The sequence below is a fragment of the Schistocerca gregaria genome, chromosome X (assembly GCF_023897955.1).
Source record: "Schistocerca gregaria isolate iqSchGreg1 chromosome X, iqSchGreg1.2, whole genome shotgun sequence".
NCBI classification, from domain to species: domain Eukaryota; kingdom Metazoa; phylum Arthropoda; class Insecta; order Orthoptera; family Acrididae; genus Schistocerca; species Schistocerca gregaria.
Window position 1 is genome coordinate 642,782,204 of NC_064931.1, and position 16,649 is coordinate 642,798,852.

At 35.1% G+C, this 16,649-nt stretch overlaps 1 protein-coding gene across 4 annotated transcripts in view; it reads left to right on the forward strand.

Annotated features, from left to right (window-relative positions):
• LOC126298667 (endothelin-converting enzyme homolog) overlaps positions 1–16,203 on the forward strand; it is a 368,726-nt gene extending 352,523 nt beyond the window's left edge. For all 4 annotated transcript variants that reach the window (XM_049990097.1, XM_049990099.1, XM_049990098.1 and 1 more), the window contains exons 13-15: positions 12,118–12,264; positions 14,712–14,851; positions 15,769–16,203. In XM_049990097.1, coding sequence (XP_049846054.1) covers positions 12,118–12,264; positions 14,712–14,851; positions 15,769–15,945 — 464 coding nt within the window. In that variant the 3' untranslated portion in view covers positions 15,946–16,203. The remainder of the gene's footprint in view (positions 1–12,117; positions 12,265–14,711; positions 14,852–15,768) is intronic.
• The last annotated feature ends 446 nt before the right edge of the window (positions 16,204–16,649 follow it).

Here is a 16,649-nt window from a genome sequence, read left to right on the forward strand (position 1 = left end):
CATTTAAATTGAATTGTAAATGTAATTAGTTTATGCATAGATTTGTTAAATTTTTCCCCCATTACCCTCAGAGGAAAGTTTAAATTTCTGATCTCTAAAAATAATAAATAATAAAAATATATGACTGATTAAACTGGTGGCAGTTCCATGTGTCACACATGCACTGTAGCAGAGGTGGCCTTTGTAGGCCAAACTGAGTTTGTTTTATGGTTAGATAGACCACAAGTGTACTATGTCAAATTGTTCATCTTGACTTCCACTAGGATTTTGTGCTACATTGTAAACAATTATCTATTACATGCCATAGAGTAACTAGTTCATAGTATACCCTCCTCTGACTTAGCCACACAGTTATAGTAAGTATAACATGGACTCTGGACCACAATGCCTTTTTTCTGTAATAGTAACATTAATTCCCCATCTGAATTTTCCAGTTGTACCTTGTTTTGCTTAGTGGGCTTTCTTGAAATAAATTCCAAGAAATTTCATCATTTCCAGAGTTTTGCATTTAAAACCACATCTAACTAAATAACTGGTAAACTAAATAAAATTAGGCACTTTACTGAGTATGTTAGACATTATATAACTATACTGAAAAACCTGTGAAGGCAACCATGCAAGTGACAAACAGTTAGTTCATCTTAAACGTAAGACACTGGCAGTGTGCTAAATTATCAAATCAGAGTTAGAGGTTACAGTTAGTAGTCATGAAATATAATAGTAGATGATAGCCTTATTTTACACCCAACTCAGTATCAGTGTTATTCTTTAAAAAGAGTCACAATAAAGGATGTGGGAAATATATTATCATTAAAAATGAAAACTCTGCTGGCTGGGGAGGGATACCCACAAAAGTGCTTAAAGCAAAGTATCATATAATAGAACCGCCAGTAGTTCAAATAACCAACCAATCTTTTGAACAGGGGTGCTTTCCTGATGTGTTGAAGCATGCCAAATCAGACCTCTGTTCAAGGAAGGGTCAAGGGGAGACATGGTAAACTATTACCCTATTTCCAATGGTGCTGTAAAAATGATATTATTATAAACAACCAATTTGGATGCCAACAAAGGAAACATGCTTTGGATGTAGTCAACAACTTTATTGAAATTATATGCAAACCATTGGATCACAGGAACAAAATTTCAGGTATCTCCTGTGATCTTATACAAGCCTATGACTCTGTAAATCATGCATTGCTCATCTACAAATTAAATAAATATGGCGTTAAGGGCAGTACTTTGAAATGGCTTACATCATACCTGAAGAACAGAAAACAAAGGGGAAAAAATCATTTCAATTGCAGTAAATTATTATTCTGAATGAATTACAGTATCACAAGGCATGCCTCAAGGCTCCATTTTAGGGCCACTCATGTCCCTATTCTATATAAATGAATTACCTGTACATATAAGTTTCCCATCAGGTTTGTTTGTTGATGATACTTATGTTTTAATTGAAGATGATGATGTAGGGAAAATTCCAAGCTATATTGTGAGCACACTGCATACCCTAGAAAGCAGGTCCCAGTTAACTAGGTTGAAACTGAACATTTCCATAACCCATATGATATGTTTCAAAACCAAGCATTCAAAATGTGTGAAACTTAAAATAGAATACAACTATAAACTTATGGAAGAAGTTGGCACAGGCAAATTCCTTGGCATAAATTTGGGCAACAACTTAAGCTGGAATACACACATTGATTTTCTATCATATAAATTAAGTCAATTTCCATTTTCAGTGCAAATACTAGGAAATTCTATTGGCATGAGTTCATGAAAAGTATCATCTCCCGTCTGCCCATCTCCTTCTCACCACTCTCTCTGCCCCGTTCCTCCACCTCGCACTGTCTATCTCCTTTACTCTCTCTCTCTATCTCTCTCTCTCCCTCCCTCCTCCCCTTCCCCTCTCCCTGCCCATCTCCTCTTCTTTCTATCTGCTCTTCCCCCTCTCTCTGTTCATCTATGCCTCTTCCGTATGTTTGTCCATACCACCCCTCCTCCCTTTCCCATCATTGTGTCCACCTCCTCCTTCCTCAAATCTGTATAAATGTCTTCCTCCCCTCTCTCTGTCTGTTCATTTCTTCCTCCCTCCTTATCTCTCCATATTATCAACCCCATACTAAAAGGAGGTTGATGGTTCTTGCTCCACAGTATTTCTTGCCAGATAGTAAATAGTGTACTACATGTGGTAGCAATCAATCGATATAACAAAACTGTAGTACTATTAGTAGTGAAAGGATTTTAAGGTTCAAATTATTGTCATAAAAGGAGGAAAAAGGTTCTGAAAACAAATACAAAAAGGTGCTGATGAAATTACTTTATTTGGATTTAAATCAGCTACATTAACTTTCTTTGTTCCATGTACAGGGTTCTTGTTATACTGGATTACACACACCATTACAGTGTTTTTTACACTAAGTCGCTGGCACTGCGGGCTCAGTAGCTTTTTATATGCTGAGAAATTCCACTTGACATCTATAGAAACCAACACAGCATATCTTGTCAGCACAGGAAGTTCAGTCAAAGTTGCAAAGGTTTCCACATCCAGATAGTTCTTCAAATTTAATTCAAATCTGTCATTAGCAGATCCATCACAGATGTCCCTAACACTCATCAACTTCTTCCACTGTTCCTGATACTCCATACCTTCTTCTAGACTCAGCATCACATCAGGCAAATAGCCATACACAGCACAGGGTTCTAACTTGAGGTCTTTGTTGTTGACTAATCGTTGGGCCTGTTTGATGCCTGCCTTGTCCATTGAGTGTAGAGCACATATGATGTATCTGATTTAAACTGTGTAACTTATCCAAGTCCCCCGCCCCCTGCTTCCCCCTTGCACTGAAAGAAACTATGGAAAGTGGAGCCCTGTCATTTTTTGAAACAAAACTTGATGTCTGGGTACCTTTACCAGAATCTTCTTCAGAGCAGCAATGAAGTCATTTACCCTGCATAAATTCTCCCAGATACTTTTAAAAACACATGTTGTACAGTTGAGGTTGGGGTACATGCCTTTCAGTTGTTGGATGTTTGATCAGTTACCACAAGTCTCACTTATTCATGTTGTATGCCCCCTGGCCCCACGTTCATACATGAGTTGTTGAATGACTGCATATCATGCAGGCATTTGTCTTCTTGAGTTGTTACATTTTAAAAAGCATAGGTTTTAGCCATTCTCGAGATAATGGAAAAACCAATACATTAAAAATACATCTTTTCAGCTCATCAGTAGTTACATAAAATTGAATTCCAATTTATGTTTGCTGACTTCCTCTTTTATTTTCTCCAAAACATTCTCATAAATTCTACTTGTAATTTTTTCTCAGAGTGCTCTCATCTGGTATCGACCTTTGTGTGTAGTTCTCAAGAAATGATTTGAATGCAGGATCATTTACATTGTGGACTGGAATTCCCAACTAGAATGCCATCACAATATCTGCACTAAACTCATTCAGTGATCAGTGCTTTCCAGTTCCTGAAGCAAAGTAGTGTATCAGAGTAGTTTTCTTAAGTTTTGACTTGCAGAGTTCAGTGTTCTTTAAACATTTGTTGTTCTGGATGTGCTGGTTCATTCTGTTTGTTTGATGCTTGTCTCAATTGCAATATTTTCTTCACTCCACAGATGGAACATTACAGAATGATGCTGTCAGTTTCAATAAATTCAGTACTGAATTCTTCTGAAAGTAACTTCTCCTTTGGCATGATTTTGTTGGGAAAAATCTATTCTGGTAAAATGCTAACATGTCCAACAGTCAGTACACAGTCAATAGATAGGAACTGTTAAATTCACACTAGCACTAACTGGTTTCATTTGCTGCAGCATCGCTGTTTAAATTTTATTTGACATCACAGCTGCAGGTTGGCCATTGTTACTGGGATTTGCGATTTTTACTTGGGGTATCAATAATTGTTGGTGCTTTGAATAAATTATATTGTAATAATTATTGACCATTATTGACTTCTGATTAGACAAAATCTTAAAATCCTGTTCAAGAAGAGAAAAACGTCAGTCTAATCTATTAAAAATGCAGATAAAATGGGGGGAAAGGTGCTTGAGAATGGAATAGAGGGAAGAAGTTGCAAACTATCATAATAATATAAAAGGATGCAACAAATTGATTTTATTTTGCTTCATTTCATGCACCAAAATGCATGTATTGACCTGTCTGTGTGCAAATAGCTGTATTTTTAGAAATGTGCTGCACCTTAAAAAGGTTCTTTAATTAATAGAATGCTCCTGTCACCATAAGTTCTTCCATGTTTATGGTGAAACATTACAATTTTGATGTGCCTCCTGCCCCTGAATCAAATTATTCAGATTTTATATATATATATATATATATATATATATATATATATATATATATATATATATATATATATATATATATATTATGAAACTAATAAACCACAATTTAAAAAAATTCTACACCTAATTCTGTGATCCAGATTTGGTACTGTAACCCATATGTCAATTACTTTTTTCTCCAGAACTTCTGGATGAAGTTTATTGACTCCCTTAATTTTTTCTGTTTGTTTCAATTCAATGATTATACCTCCCACATCCTTTACAGAAAACCTGTGTACTTCATAATTTTTACCTGGACAGCAGTTCCATAAATTTACTAAAAAGTGTACATCAGCAATGGTGAATAGCAAACCTGATAAGGGCCAACATTTTCTTACAGACTTGGAAGCTCTTCCACTTCCACTGATAACTACTATGCTTGAAGCGGTACTAGTAGTAAGTCTGCATATTACATCACGAAGTATTTGTGAATAGTCTGTGTTCATCCTTGTTAACAATAAATTACTGAGGCTTAATCAGTTGCATGCTTTACTTTGACCGAAGGTCATTAATCACAGTTTTTCTCCATTGGTACTTACCAAACATTATTTCTATATTAACAGCTGCCGCATGAGGTACTGATTTCCCAGGCACTGTCAAAGTCTGATACAGTCATATTACCTTCAGTATTATGTTTTTCAGGAACTATGCACAGGGCATGTTTTTATCTTGAAGTCAGCATTTAGGTGTGCATGTATTTTGATTTCAGTATATTTCTTAATATTTTATGTCTTGCATGGGGAGGTTATATTTCCTTATATCATGTTAAGCAGTGCATCACCTTCTCTTGTTGTCTCTTATCTTTTTAGATATTTCATCTCTCATTATACAGGTGTTTGTAAATTCCCAGTACAAACTTCTAGGACTTTTAGAGGGAGTGAGTACACAATATTTTGAATAGGAACCAATGTCTTGAAACATACCATTTACATCTTAAGATGGTTTCAACAGTTTCAGTTCACATGTTTAACTCATCCAGTTCTGTTTGAGGAACTGGATTAGCATCGTGCAGTATAATTATTTTGCTACAATTCGAAAGTAAACATAAAAAAATCCATTTATCACTTAAGCACATTGTTTAAGTAGAAACGAATGTGCTTAAGAGATAAATGAATGTTTTTTATGTTTACTTTCGAATTATTATCTAATAACTGTACTGCATCATGTCTAATTCAATTCCTCAAGTGAGTTCCTATTCAAAATATTGTGTACCCCCTCGCCTCTGCAAGTCTTAGAAGTTTGTAACAGGAATTTCTAAACACCCTGTATATAAATATATTGAGCAAAATTTAACTCTTAAAGCATTCACTTCAGGGGATTTCTTCTTGGGACTGTTTGTAATTGTATTCCACATTTCATCTATCATAAATATTATGAGAGGTTATATGTTTTCAGTACCACATGGCACTGATATGATGACATATGGAAAAATCTCCATTATGCATTCTTCAATCTGTATGACTTTGAAATGTTCATATATGTGTGTGACCTTATATCTTTTTGGTCTTCTTGTAACTTATCTATTACAGAAAATCTCTCTTCTCTGGTTCTTCCGTGATACAAAACAAGGCAGAATTTTCTTCTTGTACCAAACTTTTCATTTAGGGGTTCATTTGAATCCTGTTCATACCCTTCACTGGCATTTTAGTTATCCAAGCTGTAAGTATCATGATTTAAAAACATTTCTCCAATACATTTCTTGGGGAGTCACAAAAAATTTTTGTTTTTGTTTGACCAGAGGGCTGTGTCTCATGAGTATTGCATAAATGCACAACTTATTTTGTCACACAGTTTACATGTGACTCCATTGTGGACCTATACCTGTCACACACTTTCTGCATATATATTATCATTGTTTTAGTTCCTTATTGTTGAGATGCACTGTACTTATTCTCCAGTACCCCTTCTTCTGTATATCTTTTGTTTCATATATCTCAGGTGTGTTTAAACAGATTTGTAAGATAAGTTAAGCTGAAGTTTGGCTAATCTGTGTTCACTTACTGTCTTAGAAAATATTTTATTAATGCACTTTAAATGTAGAATTCTGATTAATCTTGAGTCTTATGAAATACACTGTAGGTTACTCAGGTTAAATTAATGTGAACAGAACTAAAGTTGCAGGCTCTTGATATCCAACCAAATTAGTAATCAATTTGGATATGTTATTTAGGAACAACTGAAGCATAAATTATTGTTTTTAAAGTGTATGATATAAACATAAAGTTTTGTGTGTCATTTTAAATAGTTGTACTGGGTGATTCAAGAAGAATACCACAACTTTAAAAATGTGTATTTAATGAAAGAAACATAATATAACCTTCTGTTATACATCATTACAAAGAGTATTTAAAAAGGTTTTGTTTTCACTCAAAAACAAGTTCAGAGATGTTCAATATGGCCCCTCCAGACACTCGAGCAATATCAACCCTATACTCCAACTCGTTCCACACTCTCTGTAGCATATCAGGCGTAACAGTTTGGATAACTGCTGTTATTTCTCGTTTCAAATCATCAATGGTGGCTGGGAGAGGTGGGCGAAACACCATATCCTTAACATACCCCCATAAGAAAAAATCGCAGGGAGTAAGATCAGGGCTTCTTGGAGGCCAGTGATGAAGTGCTCTGTCACGGGCTGCCTGGCAGCCAATCCATCGCCTCGGGTAGTTGACGTTCAGGTAGTTATGGACAGATAAGTGCCAATGTGGTGGCGCTCCATCCTGCTGAAACATGAATTGTTGTGCTTCGAGCTGAGGGAACAGCCAATTCTCTAACATCTCCAGATACTGTAGTCCAGTTACAGTAGCACCTTCGAAGAAAAAGGGACCAAAAACTTTATTGGCTGAAATGGCACAGAAAACGTTCACCTTAGGCGAGTAAACTGTTTATACCAATGTTTAATACACCACCTATCAGGAGGTTTAACACCATACTTCGTTCGAAATGCACGCTGAACAACTGTCGTCGATTCACTTCTGCCGTACTCAATAACACAAAAAGCTTTCTGTTGAGCGGTCGCCATCTTAGCATCAACTGACACTGACGCCTAGTCAACAGCACCTCAAGCGAACAAATGTACAACTAAATGAAACTTTATAGCTCCCTTAATTCGCCGACAGATAGTGCTTAGCTCTGCCTTTTGTCGTTGCAGAGTTTTAAATTCCTAAAGTTGTGGTATTCTTTTTGAATCACCCTATATATGCTGCACATAGGTTATTTCAAGTTGTTTAATCCATACTTCTGTTTTTCACTTTAACTGCAGTTGGTGTAAAGGCATTTGTAATAAATTCAGTCAGGCTGCGCATGGATGTGAATGAATAATCAGAACTAGATTCTAATATTTGCCACAGGAAATTAGACTGTTCCATTATTATGGAACTTCATGTTGTGATGCTTCAATGATTGCCCAGTTTTGGCCTTCAAGTTTGTCCTTATGATATGACAAATTTCACTATAATTGATCAATTTAATGATAATCAGTGAGTAGTTTCATATGTATGTCTTCCTGTGCTCTGTTAGAGGGCAAAAATGGTGGTGCTACTTGACAAATAGTTCCTCAGTGATACAAGTACTCTTGGTCCTTTATTGTCATCGTGAAGCTCTATGTATATTGTAGCTTACAGGATTTATCTTTTAAAATGTGAAAATTTCTATTTATGTATTTGCCATACTCCAGCAAACAAAATATCTTCTATAATAATGAGAAACCACTGCAGTGATCTACAGTTTTGTTGAATTTATTCATAAAAATTATTCTAAGCCTGAGTCACATGTTAAAACATCATTATAGTTTAATTTACCACTACTTGTTTTTTTTCTGTAGAAATGCCACATGCTATGTGATCGGAAAACGGCAACAATCATTCCAGTTTATAAGAAGCACTGTGAGATTAGCATACAGAAGATTAGATCTATCTCTCTGGCATCCATTTCACATAGGTTTCTGTGTGAAACTGACTGACTTTTCTGCAGGCCACAGAAATCATGTGGATAAATCAACATTGTTTACATGAGCCCTATTCCTATGAAAGCCAACTTTTTCTGCCCATTCAAGAAATTGAGAAGGCACTAGATATTGGAGATAAGGTTGAAACAACATTTCTTGGTGTCCAGAGGGCTGTCAACATTACTTACACCACTGTCTGGCATACAGAATATCTGAACAGAAATGTGATTGATTGAGTACTTCCTGTAATTAGAATTTACTACATTTCTCTTTATGGGGAGGCGTTATCAGGAGCAAAGGTGGTGACAGGGTCAATGTTATTCATTGTAGCAGATAACGTCTGTAGTCCTATGAGGCTGTTTGAAGATACGCAGTGGTAAACTCCCCCAAAATGTTTTGCACCATCCTCATGACCTAAAAAAATCAGAAACCTCTTTTTCATACTATTTTGACTGCAGGAAATTGCTGTGTACAACCATGCATGTAACAGAGATAAAATTAAGGTAAAAATAGCCCTGTATTATCAGTGCAATCTACTATATTGCATTATATCCAATAGTTGTAAATGGGACTATGCAAATTGCATAAGCTGTTGCTTCAAGCTTAGAACATTTTAAGCTTAGCCTATGTAAACAAGTCACTTTATGCCAAGAACAACTGTTAGGAATTGAAGTTGCCTGCCAATGTAGCATACACCACAGTGACAGCATTTAAATATTCAGGTGCTTTTGTAAGAGACGAAACATTGAAGATGTACCTCATAGTGGTCAACTGCAGTCAACAACACCACATGATGACTGTTACTGACTGATAATGGCTTGTATGTACAAAAAGTAAACTGCAACATAACTGTGTGATGACTTTTTGGAGGCAGCTGTGAGGACTGTGTTTACACAGAGAATACAGACCATCTCCACATGATCAATCTGTGTTCTAGGCATCTATTAAAATAGCAGTGCAATCCCTCTATCAATATGGAGCATGAAGTAGGTAGGCAATGGAAGATATGGAATGAAACCCAGATGAATAGTGCCAAGTTCTCTTCACCATTAAGTGCAAAATTTGTCTGATACTCATTGATTATCACAGAAATCTGTGAAGTCAGCCAGATACTGATGCATATCTTAGCCATGCATTCCCATGGGTTTTGCAGGGAGCATGGTAAGTAATGTTTTGGGCTAGTATCATTTATTGTTGACAGGTCTCTCATCATTACTGACAGTGATTTGAAGGTAGAGTAGTTTTGGGACAGGATCCTCCAGTCCGTCGTCAAGACCTACAGTCAGAATTTCAGTGATGGGTCTTTCAATACAATACTGCACAAACACACTGCCCTGTCTCATGAAGATCTTCCTCCAGGAGACAAGAAGACTGGCCCACAACATCTGGTAATATGAGCCCCATTGAGGTTTGGGTGGGACTGACAGATTTGTAGCACATTGTTACATGAATCCATCTTATGTTCTGGAGGTCCACTGTATTGAGCTATACTGAACATTACCCAACAGCATGTAGCAGTTCCACCTGTGTTTGTTTTTTCATTTGTTGCTATCGGTGTCAATGTACTGCATTGCTACACTGGCTGAAAAATGGGGTTTGTAATTTGGACACTGCCTCTGTAAATAATGTAGCTGACAGATGGACAGTTGCATTTCACAGTACTTTAATTTCACTTTTTCACACCCCCCCCCCCCCCCCCATATACCCATTTATATGTGTATTGCCAGTGCACTATTATTTAAACTTTCCATAAGCCTCATTAGTTGTTTGCAGGCGAACCTCCACATACTGCTACAGTAGTTTACTGTTGAACATATACAAACAGTAAAACCTAACCACAAAGTTCACAGTTCTAGAAGAATAATCATGTACATATGGAGCAGACACTGTCACTGTTTTTTACCCACAGCCTAATTGTTTAACACTTATTCTCCAGTTAATTTGAAGGATAGTTGTTGTTCTAACAAACACAGGTATTTTTTAAAGTTAAATTTACAGAAATTACAATTAAAGCTTAACTTATTAAATTAACTGAATACATCGAAACATTGGTCCTTTTTAACAGTTTCTTCTGTCCTAAGAGTTAAACCGAATTATTTGTTTAAATTGTGAAATTAAAAAATATAGTTACACAAACAATACTTTTGACAGAACTGTTAATTACTTTGGAATTAATTCAGGGCTGGTTTTGCTAATATGTTTTCGAATAGTGTCAAAAAGATACTTTAAGTTTACTAGTATTTTGTCTTCCAAATGTTTATAACTAGTACAGAATTTATATTTGTTTGTACATCAACAGTAGAATTTAAGCTGCAAAACTATTTCTGATTTCATTGTATAATAAAAGTTACTAACTAGTCAAAATAAATCAGAAAATCAATTACATGCATAAAAATAAGCACAAAATTAGGTCTGGTGTTATATTCTTTCAAACTGAGGGCCAGCCTTTCTCTTTTATGAAAATGCAGATTATATTCATGTATGCTAATGGTAAATAGTTAAAAGTAACAAAACGAATTTAAAGAGACAGATGGCAAAACAAGAGGTTAATTAAAATTATCCCAGATTGCTTCATCACAAGCAGATTTTGATTTGTTCACAAATACACACTTTCAAAGAAATTGTATTTTTTTTATTTCATAGTAAAGCCCCCCCCCCCCTCCCAACCCCCCCCCCCCCCCCCCTGTGGTTCTCTTGCATCTTAACCCACTTGGATTTCCAGATATACTCCTGGTAATAACCTATATATGAGTAATTTATATAGGGAGGGGACATCATTAAAAACTTGTTACGGATGTAAAGAGACTTGCACATGAGTGCAAAAATTTGCAGTATGAACTGAATATAAATGAATGTAATGGACATAAATATATAAAACAATCCAACATTGTTTGACTATATATTGGCTGTTAGTCACTGGCATCAGTTCAAACCTCCTAGCAACTAGGTGCTTCTGGCTGGAGGAGGTTATGGTGAAACAACTACATAAATCTATCCTGGACAAGGCAGATATCAGATCCATATTTCTTAGAAGAATCCTAAAAGGACATGTAATGCACACATGAAAGAAGTCAGTTACAACAACCCATTTCATTAATTCTTGGGTATTTTTTGTCAGACTGGGAGAAGAAATAAGAAAGAGTCAAAGAAGAGTTGCATAATTCATAATGGATTCATTTAATCAGTGGGACAATGTAACAAAGATGCTCAACAAACTTCATTAAAGGACATAACAAGAAGGAAGTTTGACATCAGTGAGAGCTGTACCCACAAATACTAGGCCCAATTTGCAAAACAAATCAAGAAATATACTACATACTCCTAAATACCTCTCTTGCAATGAACATACTACAATATTAAAATTAGAGATATTTCAACTCATACTGGGGGATACAGTCTTTCTTTCCATGTACCATCTGACAATGGGATATGAAGAGGAAGAAAATGTACTGGTACCCTACTTGCCCTGCACCACACAGTGTGTGGTGGCTTGAATAGTATAGATGCAGATGTAAATGGAGAAAATTATAGTGCCACATAAAGATGCATATATGCCCAGACCTATTTAGAGATTAATGGAGGTTTCATTCAACAAAATTGTGATTGTTTGCAATTTATTTCACATTGTTATGTTTATTTATAGTTAACCAATACTCAAAAAAGGGCTTCAATTTAGTATTTAAATTCTTGTTACATGCAGAAGCTTTACTATTTATTGCTCGGATAAAACTTAATATTTTGTGAATGATTAAAACATGTACATTCTACTGCTCAGATTAAAGAACGTTACCCTGAAATTTTTTGCAAATGTATATTTTTCTAGGTAGAGAATATGATCAGAATGGTAATCTACATAAATGGTGGAACAACCAGACAATTGAAGCATTCAAGGAAAGGGCACAGTGCGTAGTTAACCAGTATTCCAGCTATACAGTTGACAATAATCACGTAAATGGAAAACAGACACTAGGTAAGGATAAATAATACTCAAGTTAACCAAGATGTGTTTGTAACATTCATCTTCTGTGCCAAGAATAAAATTCTCATGGCATTTTACTGTTAGAAAGCAACATATTGCAGTCCTATATATCTGTAATGCAGCTCCTCAGCACCTTCGACCAAATCCATGGAACAAGAGTCTTTCTGAATGAAAGCTAAAAGGTAATGAAGTGTAAGTTAATAATTTTATAATATAATAAATAAAAACATAACAATTTATTATTGAAAGGAAGTGCAAAATAAAGGTCTGTTAATTTGTCCATTACTAATGGTATATTTTTACTGCCTGTGTAATTTATCTGAAAATTTAAATTAATAATAACATAACAGGACAGCAAGTAACTCAAAGAGTAACTCAAAAAAATCGTTCATTTATTTATACTAATAGCAAAAAACATCACAAATTAAGAAAATCAGTTACAGGTTTTGACGTATGTTTTGAAATTTTGCAGTAGTTAGTTCTTAACTCATTGCAACTTCATGTTGTCATCAAATTCTGTGAAGTCATAGTATTACTGTAGTTTGTTAGTAGACCTGTTAAGGTTACCTATTGAGACTCTGAAGTGTTGTTTGTCATGGCAAACTGAAATGTAGATCTGCAAAACTCATTTCCTACCAATTCTATATTTGTATGTGAAAATTTCATCTTAGATAAAGTAATTTTATAAAATGGAAAGACAGTAACTGAAATTACAGATAAAATCACACTGAAGCAAGGAAAGACAGTGTTTTTGTCCAGGACATGGTTAAACTGAACCAATAAATACAGTCTTACAGTGCATAAATTTCAGATTTTGTGTGAGTCTAGTATCAGAAAAATTACTGATGAAGTAAAGCTGATTTGAAAATTCAGGCCACAATATCTCAACCTTATGTTTCATTCTGCATAAATTTGTCCTTCCTGTCTGGCCACCCATGGACACTGCATTTATATTCAATATTCATTCCATCTACTAGTATGCTAAATGTCTTACTAGGGTCATTTAAAGCCAAAAAGTTTTGTCCATAAGCAATCTCTGATGTCCTATACTCACACACATCTCTCAGACCAACTGATCAGACACTAAATATCACCCAATGCTGAAACAATTAATTCATGTTCTCCAGTAGTGCTTTGACTATCTCTGGTTGCTCTCTCCAAAAGTGGTATTCTGCTGCCCACCCAAGCTGTAAAATGTGTTTAACTGCTCTTAAATCTGCTCCTGCTCCCAATCTCTTGTCGCAGGGGAGCTATCCATTCACAAAAGCTATGTATAAGACCTATCCCATGCATCAGTCTATAACATATTTTTCTAGCAACATCATGTGCATTTCTTACTGCATGAAAGGCAGAGCCACCTATGAAAGTTGCCACATCATGTATAAAATTCGTGACTAAAGACCAACTAGACCAACTAGATGCAGAGTGTACTGCACAACAAGGTGCAGTTGATTTCAGTTTGTGCTTCATTTAGTAATGAGTAACTTTTTGACTCTTCATACCATTTCTGGATTGTCTCATTTCACAAGTGGAAATTTTCCATGAACCTATCTTCCTTCCAACCCTCTCCCAGATCTATATCACTGCTTCTGATTATGCCCCCTTTTGTGATTTCACTCCATTCTAACCCAGCTTACATCTAACTTCCCCTGTCTATTTTCTTTTCTATCCCAACTATATTCCCGGTAACTTTTGCTGCCTCCATTCTTTCTCTTCTACTCTTTGTACTTCTAACTGTACTTCACATTCTTTCTCTATGCATGTTTCCCAACATACTTATTGCTTAACCTGGCCGAGCACTTTATGCCTCTTGTCCTGTTCTTCCCTCTCCATATGCCATACCTCTTCCATTAACCCCACCAACCAATCCATCTGAGATTACCACTCGCTCCAGTAAACTGGCAGCATAGGGAAACAGTGTTGTTTCGTGATGTTGAGCCAGTAACTTGATTTAAGAAAGGGATATATTATTACCAGCGCTAATATGAATAATAGAAACTTTCTGTTGCAATTGTAACATTAATTTGAATTCAGAATTCTCTTAAAATATTTCTGGAAACATGGTAATTTTTAATGTAAACCTCTATGTATTAATCCCCATTATATTTTATGTAGCTATACAGTGACGTTCCTTACTGTTTGCACTCAAATTCATGCTTCTCTTGGATATCCATTTCAAAAACATGGATTATACAAGCACAACTGTATATGAAAGAGGGTTTTCATTTTAGTGTACAAGAACTCTGCCTATTAAAATCCAAGCACCTATGGTCATGTAAATAATACATTATGTACAGTGATGTGAAGGCTCACACAGATGTATGTTACATTGTTTAGAATCATAACTAGAGAAAATTCTGCTCAAAATAATACAACTTATGTAGTTTTATTAGGGACTGCTTACTAACCGTGTCTAACATTAACTTTTGTCATCTTAGGTGAAAATATTGCTGATAATGGAGGACTTAAGGCAGCTTATCATGCTTATCTTGAATGGGAGCAAAGAAATCCTCGTGAATTACCTCTGCCTGGGTTAAACTTCAGCCACAAACAACTTTTTTTCCTCAGTTTTGCCCAGGTATTAATTATTAACTATTTCCTTAAATTTATATCTCTGCTATCGGTGTCTCATTTGTCAGCAGTGATGTGACTGACAATGAAATACAGTATACAAATTGATGTCACATCTTTTAGCAACATGTGAAGAATATTTCTGGACCACTATTGAAGCATTTATGAGTTGTGTTCTCAATTTTTATTCACAACACATATAATCTGAATTCTGATATATTTGGTGAAAATAATGTACAGTATTGTATAAAGACAAGACACTGTTTAATATTATTACCAAAAATCTCAAAAAGGTTTTGACTCATTCACTCCAGATTTTTACACAATCCTCTAATAAACATTCAGACAGATATAGGATTTATATTTTTATAATATGTTATTATATGTTATCAAAACTCTGGAAAAGTTCTTGATCAGCTGAGCAATGAAAATTTGAAAACTGCTCCCTGATAGAAAAGATGTATCAAGAGATTTGGCATATTTGCTGGAAAATAAGTGAGTAACTGTAGTATATGAGTATTTTTTGGAATGTCAAGTATTTTAAGTATTTTTTGAAATTTTAATCCATCTTTATATTAAAATACAAAATCCTCTCTTTCACTGCACAACAAATATTCTTTCGCCCATAGTCTACTCATATGCTAGAGAGAGAGAGAGAGAGAGAGAGAGACAGAGATAGAGGATTTATTTTGAGCACTTCAGTGTGGCAGACATGCTTCATAAGCACATTATTTAATTTTCTACCACCACAAACAGATCCTATTGCTGCAGATGTACTTAATTTTATATTATTCCTGAGGAATTCTTATGGCTGTTCTAACTTTCTGTTATAGCTGTAAATTAAGTCTTGTCTTAGTTTAAACATAATTCAATATTTCCATATTTTCTCATTCTGAAACTAATTTATGTTTAATGGAAATGCAGGTATGGTGCTCTGCAAGCACAGAGGAAGCTATAAAATTGCAGCTTGAGAAGGATCCTCATGCTCCACCAAAGTTTAGAGTTATTGGCCCACTTTCCAACCTGCATGAGTTCTCATCAGAATTTCGTTGTCCTCTGGGATCCAAGATGAATCCTTTGCACAAATGTGAAGTGTGGTAAAGTGTCAACAATTCTGAAATCCAGGGTAAATGTGCATACATTGCCTTAATGTCACACAATGAGTGTTTCTGGTCAAAGTGAAGGAACAAATGGGAAGCATATCAGTATACGGTACTTGAAAATGTGTTAAAAGTTGTAATAAAAAGAACAAGATGTATAAAATGCAATCATATATGCTGTTGCTTGGTTTTGTATACAGTGCTGTTTTACATGTGAAGAGATATGTATTGTTTTCATTAAAATAAATTATTAATGAAAGTATTTGTTTTTGTAGCCCACAGATTACTATTCAAGAAGAATAATTTACAACAAATAGCCATGTTTCATAATTTATCAGTCCCATATCTCGTATTTCTCACATCTTTACAGCTACTTCACCTACAAAATATCGTTAATAGTTCACTATATTTCACCAGTGTAGTTTCCTTGTAATTCTTAGAATTCTATGCATGTCTTAGAAAATATCTATCTTCATGTTGACAGAGAAAATTGGCATGCCAGACAAACAACAAGCCTCTTCTACTGAAGTCATATTTTGAAATAATTTACTTCATTATATGTCTGTTGCTGTGAGAAATAACCATCGATATTTTGAAAGGCTTTTATTACTTAGTTATTTAGAATTTTTATTACAAATTTAAGATTTCTTTCAACTTGCTCTCACATGACTCACTACTCATCAGGAATGTATTGGTATTTCACTT